We start from the raw sequence: 17,669 nt of genomic DNA, 5'->3' as shown, positions 1-17,669 counted from the left end.
CTGGGTGTTGTTCTTTCCAGAACTGTTGCATTCTTTTCAGATATCCTCTTCTTGTTGGACTTGATTTGATCAGATCATTATTTCTTTGTTTTCAGTCTTTGTATATTTGCAATAGGTAAACAACTTTTCTTCCAGTAGTCCTACAGCTGCTGGCCTTTGTTGCTCAGCCAATAGTCCTAAGTCCTGTAGCCCACTTGTCACCGCGTCCTGTAGCCACCAGTCACCTGGAACTAGAACACCTAGCATGGTCCTTGTTGACCCAGGCGGCGACCAATCCGATATAGGTTGCTGTAAATTACGTCTCATCATATTGTTTATGGGAGAGACACTCTTCACCTGACTCCTCTGATGAGGCCTGTTCAGTATGGTTGAACCTCTGGCATAGCTCTCATCCTCCTTGGAGCACACAAGCCCCACAACCATGTCAAGGTAGTGTCTCACTGGGGGCTTGTTGTTGTTGTTGGTTACACAGTCAGCCAGATGTTTAGACTGGATTTGGCATTTCTGTCCACCTATTGAGTCCTTCCCAAGGACCTGGGATAGACAGATATTGTTGTTTGATGGTGTTAAAGGTATAGTCACAGGATATAAGCTGTTCCAAGTAAGGCTGCCTTTTGCAATTGAATGATGGTGATTTTGTCAATGTTGTTGGTGTTCAAATGATGCTCCAGATGTTTTGGGATTGCATCTAAGGTGGTGGTTGTTGTTGTTATTTTGCCATGTTCGGTGAAGCACCACATTCAGCTAGATGGAATGGAAATCTGTTAAACTTACCAAGTTGCATCTGATGAAATGAGATGCAGCTCATGAAAGCTTATGCCTTTTAATAAAACTTGTTAGAAAAGATGCTACCAGACTCCTTCAAGGTGTCCTGTCCGCAATTTTTATATTTCTTTATTCTCATGGTATACTTGAATTTATCATAGCTTTTTATATATACACATAGGCACTGTTCTCCATTTTTTTTTTTTTTTGGAATTGTTTGTAATACTGCTTGTAATATCTCCTTTTTAGGAATCTGCCCATCTTATGCAATATTCTTATTAGCTTCTGCCATGAAACCTTATCATTGCTTTGAGTTCATTCAATATTTTAGTAGAACAACATAAGATGGAAAAAATAACTATTCAATATGTCTGTGATTCTGTTTTTATTTTGCAGAATACTGAAGCACTTCAATACAACTGTTGAAGACTATACTGTCATTTTTACTTCAGGAAGCACAGCTTCATTCAAACTCATTGCAGAAGCTTTCCCTTGGATGCCTGAAACCTTGGAGGAACCTGGCAGCCGATTTTGCTATCTTACTGATAACCATACATCTGTGGTGGGCATGAGAGTGATCACTACTGCAAAAAATGTCTTATTTGTTCCAGTAAAACCAAAGGATATGTTATCAGCAAATGTTGTGGAGGCTAAAAACAATAATTGCACAACACCACATCTCTTCTGTTATCCTGCTCAGAGCAATTTTTCAGGAACCAAATATCCACTTGCATGGATAGAAGAGATACAGTGTGGAAAGCGCTGCCCCATTCAGGTCCAAGGGAAGTGGTTTGTGCTCTTGGATGCAGCATCTTACGTTTGCACCTCTCCCTTAGACTTAAGCATTCATCAAGCAGACTTTATTTCTTTATCATTCTATAAGATATTTGGATTCCCCACTGGCCTAGGTGCATTGCTAGTAAAAAATGAAATTGCTTCTTGCTTGAGGAAAACCTATTTTGGAGGAGGAACTGCTGCTGCCTATTTGGCAGAAGAGGATTTTTATTCACCGAGACAATCAGTGGCTGAAAGGTAAAGCTATATGTTACTCAGGCTCCCAGTGTCAAACACTGGGTCAATTTAGATACCAAATCTGATCTAAGCCATAGTCCGTAGAACAAAAAATGCAACAGTCCTCACCTCCCTATTTCTTAAATTTTAGAATTATAGAATGCAAGGTTGGAAATGACCTTGGCAATCATCTGTTCTGCAAGTCTTGCAGTGGTTATATGAAGTCTTCCATTTTTAACAAGATGGATTGGTAAATTACATATGTCTGTTTATATGTGTAATAGTGTTTTAATACGTTTTTTCTTTATTTTTTATGATGTGATTACCACCTTAATTCTACCAGTTAGTTTATTTTTTCAATTTATAGGGTTGACCAATTCAAAAGAACTCTGGGCAGCTTACAACAGATTGAAAACCAGATAAAACATGAAACCTCCAAACAGCTAGCAACTGAGGTCAAACACTCAACTCCACCTCTTAAACACATCTCAGAGTTGTACTCCCTCAGAGCCCTAGCCTAACACCTGCCAGGTCTTCAGTGCCTTTGAAAGGCTAACAGAGTCAGAGCTGTCTGAATTTTGGAGGTTAAGCTTTTCCACACAGTAGGCACGACAGAGAAGGCACATCTCCTGAGTCTCATCAGATCACATTGCTTGATAAAAAGGACCCGGAGCATGCAAAGTACTATACTCTTGTCAGATCTGGTGGGGTGAGCAGAATGAATAGGAGACAGTTTCATTTAATATTTATCTAGTTTTTAGACTTGATCCCCTAATAAATACAACAGCTGGAAAGAGGTTGTTTGTAGTGTAATGTTTTCCTTGTTAATACTTTATATAGGTTTGAGGATGGGACAGTTTCATTTCTTGATATCATTGCGTTGAAGCACGGATTTGATGCTTTGGAAAAACTAACAGGTAGGATTGTGCTTCTCAGTATAAATATAGTCTATAGTATCAAGTTCACCTGCATTCATACAATACTTTTTATCTAATTTTTCAGAAAGTATTGAAAAGAAATAAAACATCACTGAAAAGTGTGATACATATTTTTACATTTAATATATCGCCTGTATAATTTTATGTTTGTTTAAAAATAACATTCATATTTTATGTAGCTTTATTAATATAACGTTCAATGATTTTATATAGCATTCAGAAATATGTACTGGTTTGTACTGACTTTTTTGACTTAGATTGGCAAAAAAACCTGCTGCTTGCTGTTTGGAATGTAGTTCTCTAGCTAGCCAGCAAAATTCAGGCAGAATACACATCCCTTCATATGGACTTCAGATCTTCCCAGTCTCTATTCCTACAAGGGAGAGATGCTCTTTGTTACATGCCTAGAAAGTCCCCAGCCCTTCTCTCTGCTGGATACTGAAAAACCTTGATTATTTTAAATCTTGGGTAGAACTCCAGAAGCTTTGAACTAAGGCTGGGAAAAGCACAGAGCTAATACTATTCCCCATCAGCTTCAGACTGAAGTTTGGAATTTCCAGAGAAAGAGATTTTTTTATTTAATTGATTATATGCCATCAAGTCATTTTTTACTCCTAGTGACCACATAGGTAGATTTTCTCCATGATGATCTATCCCTAACCTGGTCTTTCAAGTAGAGAAAGAGAAGTCCAAGTAAAAGGAAACAGAGGACCTTTGCTTCAATAGAACTCTATTTCAGTAGAGTATGCAGTATGTTCTAGCAAGGAATCTATGCTAAGGTAAATTTGTTTTCTGTGTGGTAACCTGCATAATTCCTTCATAAGGCTTTCCATACTAGAAGAGAATTGCTAAAGCTTATGCCATTATTCTTGACCTACTACATTGTTTCTCAAAGTAGGACCAATGCTACCCTTGAACAACTTTGTAGCTACCACAAATAGTTAAATGCCTCCTACCATTCATTTCTGAACTGGCATTTTTATTTTTATTTTTTATTTTAAATTGCACATAAAGGGAGATTGTATGTAGGAAGGCTGAACTTGTGAAATGCATTTTGCAAACGTATTACTATTATTAGAAAGGGAGACTGAACAAGCAGCTAGGATGCAAGTCCTGAACAAGCAGACTAGGATACAAGTCCCCCCACTCCATCTCATGTTGAGACTTTGTTTTCAAATTGGGAGTTGAACAGCTTTGTCACTAAAGAGCTGCATAAATCTTCAACAGTAGTTCCTTTCCATTCTGATCCAATCAGTGCCTTCTCACAGCAGACACTAATTTAAGATCTTTTAATGGGGAGCTTGATACTCTAGTTTTTAAATCACCTTTATAAACATATTTCAGCACCTGCTTATGAGACATCACCATCAGAAGAAATGGACCTGCTTTTAATGGCCAAAGGGTCAACACCTCCATTTCTTTCTGCTCTCTTTTGACACCTCTGAGTATATTTTTCAATCAGCTCAAATAATGTAAAAAAAATTTGAAATAATTTTTCAAAATTTGAAAAAAAAGTCAAAAACATTAAAAAAATTAAAACATTTGAAACAAAAGCATCAATGCAGTTTGTTAGGGTTCTCACAAAAACGTTGAAGCTCTGTCTGTGATTTCTTAACCCTATCATCCCCCTTTATCCTTTCAGAACAATCCAAGTAACTGAACTGCTTTCTTACAGCTCTCAAGAAAAGTACAAACCATCATGCTCCAGAGGCCTGAAGTCCTAAAATAAGTTTTTTTCTTATTTTCTCTCAGATGCTTCCATATCCTATCTAGCCTAACAAGTAATTTCATTGTTAATGATTCTGTGAAACATTCAACATAACTTTGTAACCTTAAATATAGGCCCTGATTCACTCCCTAGCAAATGGACAAACTCCTCTATTCTGTCCCTATTTCAACACCTCCCTCCTTCCACTTTCCTTCCACTGAGGAGCTTCCCATCACATCAGTTGTATCACAATCCAGGCAATCACAACTAAAGTATTACTCTTCAGACGCCATAGATAAATAGATGCTACTCAGGTAAGAAATTCTGATACCCTTCACCTCCAACAAGTTGCCTAAATTCTCCCTCATATATCTGAAGATGCCAGTCATGGGCCAGCATCTGAAAAGTCATTCTCCTCCAGTGGTAAAACCATCAGCCAGCCAGAAGTTAGCAATATCTAGACTGACTGTGCTAGCCCCAGTTAAATATTACCTTGGGTACTCTACTATATGATTACTACCTTACAATTATTCTGCTAGTGTGCAAAACTGACCCTGATTTTGTCCTTTGCTGCACCACTTTGATATTCTTTCTTTATGTGAGACTTGGAATATAGAGCCTTTAGAACTAAATGACTACTCTGCATTTTTTCTGACTGTAATTTCCAGCCAGACATTCTCTTGATTGTTGTTGTCATTGTTCAGTCATTAAGTCGTGTCCGACTCTTTGTAACTCCATGAACCATATTGCGCCAGGCCTTCCTGTTCTTCACTGCCTCCCTGAGTTTGCTCAGTTTCATGCTCATTGCTTCAGTGATGCTATCTAACCATCTCATCCTCTGCCGTCCTCTTCTCCTTTTGCCTTCAATCTTCCCCAGCATCAGGGTCTTCTCCAAAGAGATCTCTCTTCGCATTAGGTGACCAAAGTATCTGAGCTTGAGCTTCATTGTCAGTCCTTCCAATGAGCAATCAGGGTTGATTTCCTTTAAGATTGACTGGTTTGACCTCCTAGCAGTCCAGGGGACTCTTAAGAGTCTTCTCCAGCACCACAGTTCAAAGGCATCAATTCTTCGGCGCTCAGCCTTCTTTATGGTCCAGCTCTCACAGCCATACATTACTACTGGAAAAACCATAGCTTTGATTATGCGGATCTTTGTCGGCAAGGTGATGTCTCTGCTTTTTAATATGCTGTCTACGTTTGCCATAGCTTTCCTCCCAAGGAGCAAGCGTCTTTTAATTTCATGGCTGCAGTCTCTATCTGCGGTGATCTTGGAGCCCAAATAAATGAAGTCTGTTACTGCTTCCATTTCTATCCCTTCTATTTGCCAGGAATTGATGGGTCCAGATGCCATGATCTTAGTTTTTTTAAAGTTGAGTTTCAAGCCAGCTTTTGCACTCTCCTTTTTTCACCCTCATCAAGAGGCTCTTTAGTCCTTCTTTACTTTCTGCCGTTAGGGTGGTATCGTCTGCATATCTGAGGTTGTTGATGTTTCTCCCTGCAATCTTAATTCCAGCTTGTGATTCTTCCAGCCTGGCATTTCTCATGATGTACTCTGCAAATAAGTTAAATGAGCAGGGTGACAGTATACAGCCTTGTCATACTCCTTTCCTATTTTGAACCAATCGGTTGTTCCATGACCGGTTCTAACTGTTGCTTCTTGGCCCGCATACAGATTTCTCAAGAGACAGGTAAGGTGGTCTCGTACCCCCATCTCTTTAAGAATTTGCCACAATTTGTTGTGATCCACACAATCGAAGGCTTTTGCATAGTCAATGAAGCAGAAGTAGATGTTTTTCTGGAACTCTCGTGCTTTCTCCATGATCCAGCGAATGTTGGCAATTTGATCTCTAGTTTCTCTGCCTCTTCGAAACCCACCTTGTACATCCGGTAGTTCTCGGTTCACATGCTGCTGAAGCCTGGCTTGCAGGATTTTGAGCATAACCTTGTTAGCATGTGAAATGAGCGCAATTGTGCGATAGTTTGAGCATTCTTTGGCAGTGCCCTTCTTTGGAATTGGAACGTAAACTGACCTTTTCCAATCCCATGGCCACTGTTGCGATTTCCTAACTTGCTGGCATATTGAGTGCAGCACTTTAACAGCATCATCTTTTAGTATTTTAAATAACTCAGCTGGAATACTGTCATCTCCGCTAGCTTTGTTGTTAGGGCCCACTTGACTTCGCTCTCTAGGATGTCTGGCTCAAGGCCAGTGACCACAGCAGCATGGACATCAGGGACATTAAGATCTTTCTTGTATAGTTCTTCTGTGTATTCTTGCCACCTCTTCTTAATTTCTTCTGCTTCTGTTAGGTCCCTGCCTTTTTTGTCCTTTATCATGCCCATCTTTGCACTAAACGTTCCTTTGATATCTCCAATTTTCTTGAAGAGATCTCTGGTCTTCCCCATTCTATTGTTTTCCTCGATTTCTTTGCTTTGTTCATTTAAGAAGGCCTTCTTATCTCTCCTTGCTATTCTCTGGAAATCTGCATTCAGTTGGTTACATCTTTCCCTTTCACCCTTGCTTTTCTCATTCCTTCTTTCCACAGCTATTTGTAAAGCCTCATCAGACAGCCATTTTGCTTTCTTGCATTTCTTTTTCTTTGGGATGGTTTTAGTTGCTGCCTCCTGTACAATGTTACGGACCTCCACCCATAATTCTTCAGGCACTCTGTCTACCAAATCTAATCCCCTAAATCTATTCATCACCTTCACTGTGTACTCACAAGGAATATGATCTAAGTCATACCTGAGTGGTCTAGTGGTTTTCCCTACGTTCTTCAATTTAAGCCTAAATTATGCAGTAAGAAGCTCATGATCTGAGCCACAGTCAGCTCCTGGTCTTGTTTTTGCTGTCTGTATAGAGCTTCTCCATCTTTGGCTGCAAAGTATATAATCAGTCTGGTTTCGGTATTGACCATCTGGTGATGTCCATGTGTAGAGTCATCTCTTGTGTTGTTGGAAAAGAGTGTTTGCTATGACCAGCTTGTTCTCTTGACAGAACTCTATTAGCCTTTGCCCTGGTTCATTTTGTACTCCAAGGCCAAACTTGCCTGTTATTCCGATTATTCCTTGACTTCCTACTTTAGCATTCCAATCCCCTGTGATGAAAAGGACATCTTTTTTTGGTGCTAGTTCTAGAAGGTGTTGTAGATCTTCATAGAACCAGTCAACGTCAGCTTCTTCGGCATCAGTGGTTGGGGCATAGACTTGGATGACTGTGATATTGAATGGTTTGCCTTGGATACGCACTGAGATCATTCTGTCGTTTTTGAGGTTGTACCCCATTACTGCCTTTCCCACTCTCTTATTGACTATGAGGGCAAGTCCATTTCTTCTAAGGGTTTCTTGCCCACAGTAGTAGATATAATGGTCACCTGAATTAAACTCACTCATTCCCGTCCATTTTAATTCACTGATTCCCAAGATGTCGATGTTCAACCTTGTCATCTCATGTTTGACCATATCCAGCTTGCCTTGGTTCATAGATCTTACATTCCAGGTTCCTATACAATATTGTTCTTTATAGCATCGGACCTTCTTTTCGCTTCCAGATATATCCACAGCCGAATGTCCTTTTGGCTTTGGCCCAGCCGCTTCACTCTTTCTGGAGCTACTTGGAATTGCCCTCTGCTCTTCCCCACCTTCCGACCTGAGGGGCTCATCTTCTGGCGTCATATCTTTTAGCCTTTTGACATTGTCCATGGGCTTTTCTTGGCAAGGATACTGGAGTGGGTTGCCATTTCCTTCTCCAGTGGACCAAATTTTGTCAACTCTCTGTCATGATCTGTCTGTCTTGGGTGGCCCTGCACAGTATAGCTCATGGCTTCACTGAGTTACGCAAGCCCCTTCACCCTGACAAGGCAATGATCCGTGAAGGGGTTCTCTTGATAGGGGTTAGCATTTTAATTACCTCTGCATTTGCATCTCTCTTCCTGCCTTCTAGGACTCTTTAGGATTAGCTGTGATTTAAAAATTGGGGCCATAAGTCTCCTAATCAATTTATATATCCTCCCATAAAAACAGATTTTTCAAAGCAATTGTGTTTGGGATCACTTTGACAACAAGTTGTCTGAATTGATAGTCCAGTTCCCAAATTCAGAAATGGCGATTTAAATTATAGGATGGGGCTCAAGGATGAGTCTCCACTTCAGCATTTTAATATTCACCCTCCTTTCCTACAAAGATATCAACACTGGAGGCTGGAGATTGCTGCAACTGGTTGTGAAATTTGAGCTATACAGGTAGTCCTTGCTTAACAACCACAATTGGAACTGGAATTTAGGTCGCTAAGCGATTCAGTGGTTAAGCAAATCATCATTTGACCTGATTTTATGACAATTTTCTAACACAGTCATTAAGTGAATCGTGATTGGGCTTGCAGTTTTCCTTCCGTTGTTAAGTGAGCAGTGCAGTGGTTAAGTGAAGTGAGATACTGTATAGTAATATGGGGAGGGGAGTGTGATTGTCTTATGTTTCCCCCCAATATAAATTAATACTGTACCTTAATAAAAATCAGATTTATATACAGTAGCAAAAGCTAGTTTACTACACCCGGAGAAAAAACAGTTAATAGCTGTACTTTTAAACTTACTACTGTTTACAAAGTTTCCAATGAAGACCTTAAAAAATTTTAATAATCAACCACTAATATTAACTGAAAATAATACATAGCAGCATTTCCAGTTTAGTCTGGCTCTTTAAAGAGAATATTAGAATTGTGCTGTAATGTGCAATATAATGAGATAAGAAGAAAAACTCAGAAAGGCATCTGAGATTACTGTACTGTATAGTATATGGATGAAAATGTAAGATAGGAAACAAATGATTTTAAAATCAAAATTATCTATGCAATTTGTAAGAAAATGAAACTTTCATTAAATTACTGTCCTGTAAATTATTTTATTTTACTGTATTTACAGTACAGTACTTACAGTACAGTATTTATTTTACTGTATTTACTGTACAGTATATACAGTACTGTACTGTATTTTAGAGTGAAGCATCCTGCATTTTAGGTCTTTGAGTGGTGTGCCAGGGGAATTTCCAACAGTAGGTAGGGCCAGAACCAAGAAATAGACATGGCCAGATCAAAAACTAAATTTGATTCAATACTGTATGATGTTATTAATATTAAATTTAATTACTATTTGTATATTTAATTTTACAGTTTTGACACAATGACACAATTCAGCAAGTTGTGGAGGAAGACTGCATATTGTTCAAGGGCCTCAGATTGTGAACCTCTGCCATATAGCCAAACATGCCCAGGAAAATTATTTGTACTTACAGTACTATACAGTAGAAGTTCAGATTTTGATGGCTCTTGATGATTCAGCATGAAGGCATTTAATTTAAAATGGTGTATTGGCTTGCTTTCCATTTGATGCACTGTAGTGGCTGAAGGTACCAGGCTAGAAACCAGGAGACCATGAGTTTGAGTCTTGCGTTAGGCACATAGCCACTTAGGTGACCTTGGGCCAGTCACTCTCAATCAGCTCTAGGAAGAAGGCACTGGCAAACCACTTCTAAAAAGTGTTGCCAAGACAACTAAATGAACTTGCCGAGGTACTGTAGACACCAGGAGTCAAGACTGATTTGAAGTTGTTTTTTAAAAAAACAAAACTTGCATTATTATTTGAAGCCAGACATTTTTTTTTCTTTTCCTTTAAAGTAAATAAACCACAACTAGGAGAAATATGAGGACTGACAAAGGATAGCCATCCCTAAAACTAGGATGTCTTGTACTGTACTATACCTGTATACTGTTATGATTGCTGCATTCGGTGCTGAACAAAAACCCTCGCGAGTCACAGGCTTGGCTGAAAGTTAGTTTACTCAGGTGTAATGTTTAGCGGTTACAGATAAAGCCAGGATTGGCTTGGTGTGGTTTCTTACAGTGTTTTATAGGGTTCCTTCCTTGACCCATAGTTCCCCTGGGTTCCGCCCCTGCCCTTGTCCTGGGTCACTCCTCTGCTTGTCGTGATCTCCCTCCCCTCTCCTTAATGGCAGATTCAGTCAGGTTTCATTGTCTTCATGATCGTCGTCTTTTGTCTGCATTGTCGGTGTACTCGTGGGGCTTTTCTCATGCGGATGAAAATGGGGTTTCTTAAGTCGGGTTTCAACTGGTCGCTGATTGCCTCCGGATTGCTGTGTTCCCAAAGTATTGTAATCAGCATTGCCCGGGGCGTCTGGGGCCTGCGCTACAATGTTGCTGGTTCCTATTTACTCTCGGCAGGTTTGCCTTGTTTCCCTTCCCTGACTGCCTATGCCTGAGGCGGTGAAATTGACTAGCGGTAGTGAAACTGAATAGTGGCGCTGGCTGTACTAGGCTGAATCTGACATATACAAGTTAACAGAATAATTTTTTCTCTTGGTGGTGTAGAGGTGCCATTCTTCTTCACAGTGGGAGCAGGGAAAGTATATTTCATCAGCAAAATATTGTCTAAAAGAACGGTACAGTATCTAAGATTACAGTACTGTATGGTATGTAAGGTGAGAAATTAAAGTGGCAGCTATAAGCCACTTTTAGATTATAGTTACTACTGTCAGGCTAGCTGGAAAAGGCCATCACAGGGCATTTTACCTAGATCTCCCAAACGCAAGAATTGGCCCTAACAATACAAGCTTGCCAGCTATTGCTTTTCATTGGCAGTTCTGATTACAGTATTATTTTGATAATAAGGTGTAATTGATATATGGTGCCTTCTGTTGCACAGAATCCCCTATACCAGGTTAGGCTGGTACTGTATGTCAAACATAAATCTACCTGGATCCATGATCTGTTAATGTCCAATTTATATTACTGTAACAATAATAGTAAGTTAGTGACATAATACATCACATAATAACAATATTTAATATAATTATTATAGGCACAATATTGCATTACAGTACAAAAATAAAGTGCAAAATCAGATTTGTAGTGCCTACTGTATAAACATACAGTAAGATTAGTGTTTTCCTGGGTCTTGAGTACAGGTGATGTTGGATAGGCTAGCATAGCTATTTGATGGCTGAGGATCATCTGGGTTTTCTGTTCCTCTGGATGGGGACAGAAGTATAGTTCAGGAAGGAGTAACTTTCCTAAAGAACTCAGCAAGTGTGGTTTGCACAGTTTTTTCTATTTTTCTTCATATATTTCATAATAACACCTTAAAATCTCATCATTTTCCCTATGTACCTTTTGAACATGTTGCACATTTGGATCCACGCTTTCTAAAAGCAATAAAACTTTGCTCATACTCAGGAAAAAAATCAGTCAATCCTTTCAGAGTTAACTTTTTGGGCTGAACTGCTGCATTTTCTTCTCCTTCCATTTCCTCTTCCTCTTCCTCCCCACCCCCACAATCCCTCGTCCTTCTGATTCTTCTTGTAGCTTTATTAAATCTTCATTTGAAAACTCTCCCTCAGTGTAGGCTATCAAATGTTTCACATCCTCAGCATCAACCTCTCAATCAAGAGATTTTGTGAATGACAAAATGTCCTGATTTATTTCTTGCAAATCTTCATTGTGGTCAAACCTTCAAAATTATTTACAGGAGCAGCAAAACATTTTAAACAGTTTTTCTAAATGCCTTGCATGCATTTTGCAATGACATTCTGCCATGCTGTTGCAACGTTTGTGATTCAATGGAGGATGTTGTAGCCTTTCCAAAAGTCACACAATGTCACTCCCTCATTCTCCATTGTAGCTATGGCTTTAGCAAATGTTGCACACAAATAGGCCTTGAATGTTGCAATAGCTCCCTAGGCTGTAGGAGAGGGGTGGTGTTTTGGGGGAGATAAGCTACCTGTACATCTGGGTGGAGATTGCTAAGATGCGAGGGATGTCCAGGAGCATTGTCAAGGAGCAAGAGAATCTTGAAAGGAATTCTGTTTTCCAAGCAATATGTCTTTACTTGGGATAGAAAACAACTCCTCAAAGAGGACTTGCATCCTCCAAGCCTTTCAGTTGGATTGGTAATAAATAGGAAGAGTGTGCTTGCTGATGTTTTTGAACACACGGGTTCTCTGTTTTGTGGATCAGAAATGGCTTCAGCTTGAATCCAGAGGCATTTCCACCCAACAACAAAGTTATTCTATCCTTGAATGCTTTATGTCCAGGCATTCCTGTGGCCTCTTTGTGTGTGTAGGTCAGCTCTGGCATTTTCTTCCAAAATAACCTACTTTTATTCACGTTGAATAACTGTTCAGGCAAATAGTTGCCTTCTGCTAAGATGTCATCAAGTTCTTGAGGAAAACATTGGGCAGCTTCTTTGTCAGTGCTTGCAACTTCACCTGACATGTGTATGTTGTGATAATTAAATCTTTGCTACAACCACATAAACCAGCCAGTGAATATCTCAGTGTACTCCTCACTTGCTCTTTCCTTCAGCATTTTGAAAATGCTACATGCCTTAGCCTGAATGAGAAGAAGGCTAATTGGAATCCTCTTTTGGATTTGATCCGCAATCCAAAGTACATGTAGTTTTTCTGTTTGGTGGATGAGCCCTATTCAGTGTCTTGTTATAATGGCATCCATTCCTTGTGCTCTTTTAGTCGCCTCTCTGATCTTTTCCTTATCCTTCAGGATAGGAAAAATAGGTGGAATGGGCCAGCCCTTCTTCTAGTGCAGTAATGTTCACCTTCTTCCCCTCATCTTGTGCTTTGATGGTCTTCATCTTCAGATTTATGGATTTTCTTTGCTTCTTGCCTCTTTGCTTGGCTGAAGGGGAGCTCAGTGTTTTTCCCTTTGAAGACATTGCCAACCAAACTAAGACGATTGCAAAGTTCTGTCCTTGTCAGGCCTAGCCCAAGGAACTCCAGGAGACCATGTAGATTCAGTTCAGCAATGTTTATTAGCTACAACCTCTAGCAAGAATCTTCCCAGACTGAAACCTCTGTTCCCAAAGTCAGCCAGTGAAAACAGAGTGAATTCCTCAGGGAGGTGCCAGCCTCATCCTCTTATCTCTTCCTCGCCCCTCAGGAGACGAAAGAGCATGTTTTCCTCCCTGAGTTTGGCCTTCATAATTCTATTCCATCACAGTCCTGTACAGAATACAGAATACAGAATACAGAATACAGAATACTTTAACAGCCAAGTATAAAATATATACAAGGAATTTGTCTTCAGTGACGAACAGCAAGATCAACAGTGCATTTGGATAACAACAGAAAAAGGAATGATAATAACAATAATACTACACAGTAAAATAACTTTTTCAAAGGGAGAAGCCACTGTCCAGTACATATCGAGTCATGTAGTGTTTAACAGAGCAATGGCACAAGGGAAAAAATAATTTTGCACATTACTATTAGTATTGAAAAAGAAATTAAAATCAAAGAAATTATTTTATTTTTATTTAATTACACACATTGTGTATTACACACATTCCATGTGTGGCAATGATTTTTGTGAGAGACAGAAACTGACTGGGTCATACAGATGGCAGAGACCCAACCTGAGAATAAAATGCTGGTGGAGCAATATGTATTGTCTATCTCTTCTCTAAACTCCTGATTTTCAACTTTGCAAGATATTTTTATGAGATTTTTATCTCTTCCTATGAACCCTGGATTTTCCTCACAAATGGGCTGTATGTAGAATCTGGCTGTCACAGTTCACACTCTCCAATTGCCAAAAATCAGACTGAGTCTTGCACATGCTGTACACTAAGAAAAAAATGACTAAGAAGAGCAGGGCAGGGGACTAGTTAAGAACAAAGATGGAGTATATTCAATATATCTAATATTTAAATATTTAAATTGTAAGTTTTACCCTGTTCGTCTCAGAGAAACTCTTGTGACACATGTGTTCACCAAAGAAGTTTACTCAAGCGTAACGTAAGTAAGTACAGAAAAAGCCAGGATTGGCTTGGCATAGCTTACATGGTATTTTATAGTTCCCCCGTTCCCGCGCTTTCCCCAGTTGCTTAGTTACAGATTACCCACAGTAATCCCCCCTCGCCCAAATGGCAGATTCAGTCCAGGGCTTTTGTCTTTCTGATTGCCGTCTATGGGTTGTGCTGTTGTTGTCTTTGTTGGTTTCCCTGTTTGTGCGCAAATCTGGGAGTTCTCAATCGCTCGTTGATTGCTTCGCTTCAGAGTCTCTGTGCATTCCTTTGTCTACAGCGCTCGAGGGAAGCTGGCGCTGATGTAAAGTATCCGCTTGCGGTTTGAGTTAAGTGCCACCACCTGCCAGTAATCAGTTCGTGGTTTCACTTCCCCTTTTTTCCTACTAGCACCTGGGCGGTGAAATTGACTAGGCAAAGCTGAGTGGTGCCTTTGCTGTGCCGTGCCATGCCAGCTGAATCTGACATACCGCTCCCCTGAAGAGAACCCCCCCCCTTTACCTTGGTTTCTTGGGCTGTTGCTTGTAAAAGTCCTTGACCAGTTCGGGCGCCCTAATGTGGGGCTTGTTTACCCACTCATTGTACGCTCTCGGGAAGTGTTTCCATTGTACTAGCAGCTGGATCTGGCCCTTGTGTTTCCTGGCATCCAGGATTTGTTTTACTTCAAAGTGTCTTTCCCCATCGACCATGATCGGTGCTGGGGCTGGCTCGTCTTTGTGCCAGTCGCTGGACAGTCGGTGTGGCTTCAGCAGGCTGCAATGGAAGACCGGATGGATCTTCTCGAGTGCTTTTGGGAGCTTCAGCTTGATGGTCACCGGGTTTATTATCTCGACAATAGGGAAAGGACCCACGAATTTCAGGCTGAGTTTTTTAGACGCTTGATGCGTCTTTAGGTTCTTTGTGGACAGGTACACCTGGTCCCCTACTTTCCACTGCCACTCAGGGAGTCGCGGTCAGTGTATTTTTTGTAGTCCGCTCTGGCTTCCTGCAGTGCTGTTCAGATCGCCTGCCTCATGGCGTCTATCTGGGCGAACCAAGTGTCCAATGAGCCGATCCAGGATGCCGGTTGGGGCAGCTCGGGCATGGCTACGAAGTCTTGCCCAGTTGCCACCTTGAATGGGGTGAAGCCGGTGCTTTTGTGGACCACATTGTTTTATGCTACCTCCGCAAATGGCAGCAGTTCTGCCCAGTCGTCTTGCTGGTAGTCCACATAGCACCATAGGTACTGTTCCAATCCCCCGTTAAAACGCTCCGTGGCCCCGTCCGTCTGTGGATGCACCACCAAGGAGTAGGCTTGCTGAGTCCCCACTCGCTTCAGGAACTCCCACCGAAACCGTGTGATGAGGTTCCCCCCCGATCACTCACGACTCGCCGGGGGTCACCGTGCAGTCAATACACATGCTGCACAAACATCGACACCGGCCTCTCCGCTGTGGGGACTCGCCGACAAGCCATGAAGTGTGCTTGTTTTGAAAACAAATCCGTCACTACCCAAATAGCTGTCTTCCCCTTGCTCTCGGGTAAGTCCACAATAAAGTCCATGGCAATTTCTTGCCAAGGGCCATCCAGGCTGGAGGAGACCCCAGGGCTTCCCCTTGCTCCATTTGGCTGTTGCACAAATCGGGCAGCTCGCTGTGTACGCTCCCACGTCCTTTCGAAGGCTCAGCCACCAAAACTGCCTCCGTATTAGATGGAGGGTTTTCACAAACCCGTAATGGCCCGCATTCTTATTATCATGGGCTCTTTCCATCACCTCCCTTTGGCAACCCCTAGGTATGTACAGCTTGCCCTCGTGCCACTGCAGTCCGCCATGTCCCATTAAAGAGTCTTTGTTCGCCGCCAACCAAGAGTCTTGCTCACCGGCTTCTCGGAAAGTCCGTTGGGGTCCCGGCTTTGTGTCGCTTGCCCACTTCCTCGTTTGGCTGCGCGTCATGGCTTTTGCAGCCAGCCGGGTTGCAGGGACAACCGAGTCCACCACCTCCTCCCGCTGGCTGGCGTGTTGGGGCATGCGGGACAGTCCATCCACTAAGAAGTTCTCTTTCCCTGGGATGTGTTTGAGGTCAAAATTAAATTGTCCGAAGTATTGGGACCAGCACACCTGCTTGGGCGAAAGCTTCCGTGGGGTCCTAAGTGCCTCGAGGTTCTTGTGGTCTGTCCATACCTTGAACGGGTGGCTCGCTCCCTCCAGTAGGTATCTTCAGGTGGACAGGGCCCATTTTATAGCGAATGACTCCTTCTCCCACACCATCCACCGCCTTTCTGTCTCGGTGAACTTTCGTGAGGCGTAGGCACATGGGTGGAGGGCTTCCTCGGGTCCGGGCTGTAGAAGGACTGCTCCCATCACCAGGTCGGAGGTGTCCACCTGGATTACGAACCGCCAGTCCAGATCGGGGTGACACAGGATGAGCTCTGCAGTTAACCTTCATTTTAGGTCCCCGAATGCCTCTTGACACTCTGGGGTCCATGCGAGGGGCATGCTGGGTTTGGGAGTTTTGCCGCTGCCCCAAGTCTTAAGTAAGTCCGTTAATGATAGGGCGACTTGAGCGAAGTTTGGAATGAACTGCCAGTAGAACTTAGTGAACCCCAAGAAGCTTTGGAGCTGCCTCCGGGTCCACAGCGCTTCCCACCCCAGTACATCCTTTACTTTTGCTGGGTCCATCTCCACACCCCTGCTGGATATTCAATACCCAAGGTAGTCCAGTTGTTCTCGATGGAACTCGCACTTCGAGAGCTTGGTGTATAGCTGTGCTTTTAACAGTCTTTGGAGCACTGTGCGCACTAGTCTCACGTGCTCGGTCAGGGTCTTGGAGTATATTAGGATGTCGTCCAAGTAGACAAGGACACCCCAGTAGAGAAGATCATGCAGCACCTCATTTATTAATTGCATGAACACCCTTGGAGCTTCTTTTAACCTGAACGGCATCACGTGGAACTGGAAACTGCCAAGCGGGCAATTGAAAGCAGTTTTCCATTCATGCCCTGTGCATATCCAGACCCTGAAGTACACCTCTCGTAAGTCCAGTTTTGCGAATATCTTCCTCTTGGACAGATGGGACAGTAGGTCCTTCATCAGGGGAAGGGGGTAGTGGTGTTCAGTACTTACGGCATTCAGCCACCAGTAGTCCACGCAGTCTTAGTGAGCTGTTTTTTCTCAGAATAACACCGGAGTCGCCAGGGGGGACTCCGCGGGTTGGATGAATCCCCGCTTCAGGTTCTTGTCCACAAACTCCTGAACGGCGCCCATCTCCTTCCCCGACAGGGAGTACATCTTAGGCTTGGGCAACTTGGCCCCGGGTTCTAGCTCTATGGCGCAATCACTGGGTCTGTGGGGCAGGAGTTGATCCAACTTAGCTTCACCAAATGCCTCCGTCAGGTTGCGGTAAGGGTAGGGGACGCTCTTGATGTCCCCCAGCTCCT

The 17,669-nt window shown here is 42.1% G+C and overlaps 1 protein-coding gene across 3 annotated transcripts in view; it reads left to right on the top strand.

The window, feature by feature from the left end:
• The window catches only part of MOCOS (molybdenum cofactor sulfurase), a 113,306-nt gene that overhangs the window by 20,409 nt on the left and 75,228 nt on the right, over positions 1 to 17,669 (top strand). For all 3 annotated transcript variants that reach the window (XM_088142419.1, XM_088142829.1, XM_088143269.1), the window contains 2 exons: positions 1,162 to 1,797; positions 2,617 to 2,693. In XM_088142419.1, the coding sequence (XP_087998545.1) occupies positions 1,162 to 1,797; positions 2,617 to 2,693 (713 nt within the window). The remainder of the gene's footprint in view (positions 1 to 1,161; positions 1,798 to 2,616; positions 2,694 to 17,669) is intronic.

The sequence above is a fragment of the Python bivittatus genome, unplaced genomic scaffold, assembly GCF_059951505.1.
Source record: "Python bivittatus isolate LINGU-HERP-01145 unplaced genomic scaffold, Pbiv_v1 ctg000000_np1212, whole genome shotgun sequence".
Taxonomy (NCBI): Eukaryota; Metazoa; Chordata; class Lepidosauria; order Squamata; family Pythonidae; genus Python; species Python bivittatus.
The sequence above is the reverse complement of the archived record's forward strand: the minus strand, read 5'-3'. Positions and strand labels throughout refer to the sequence as shown.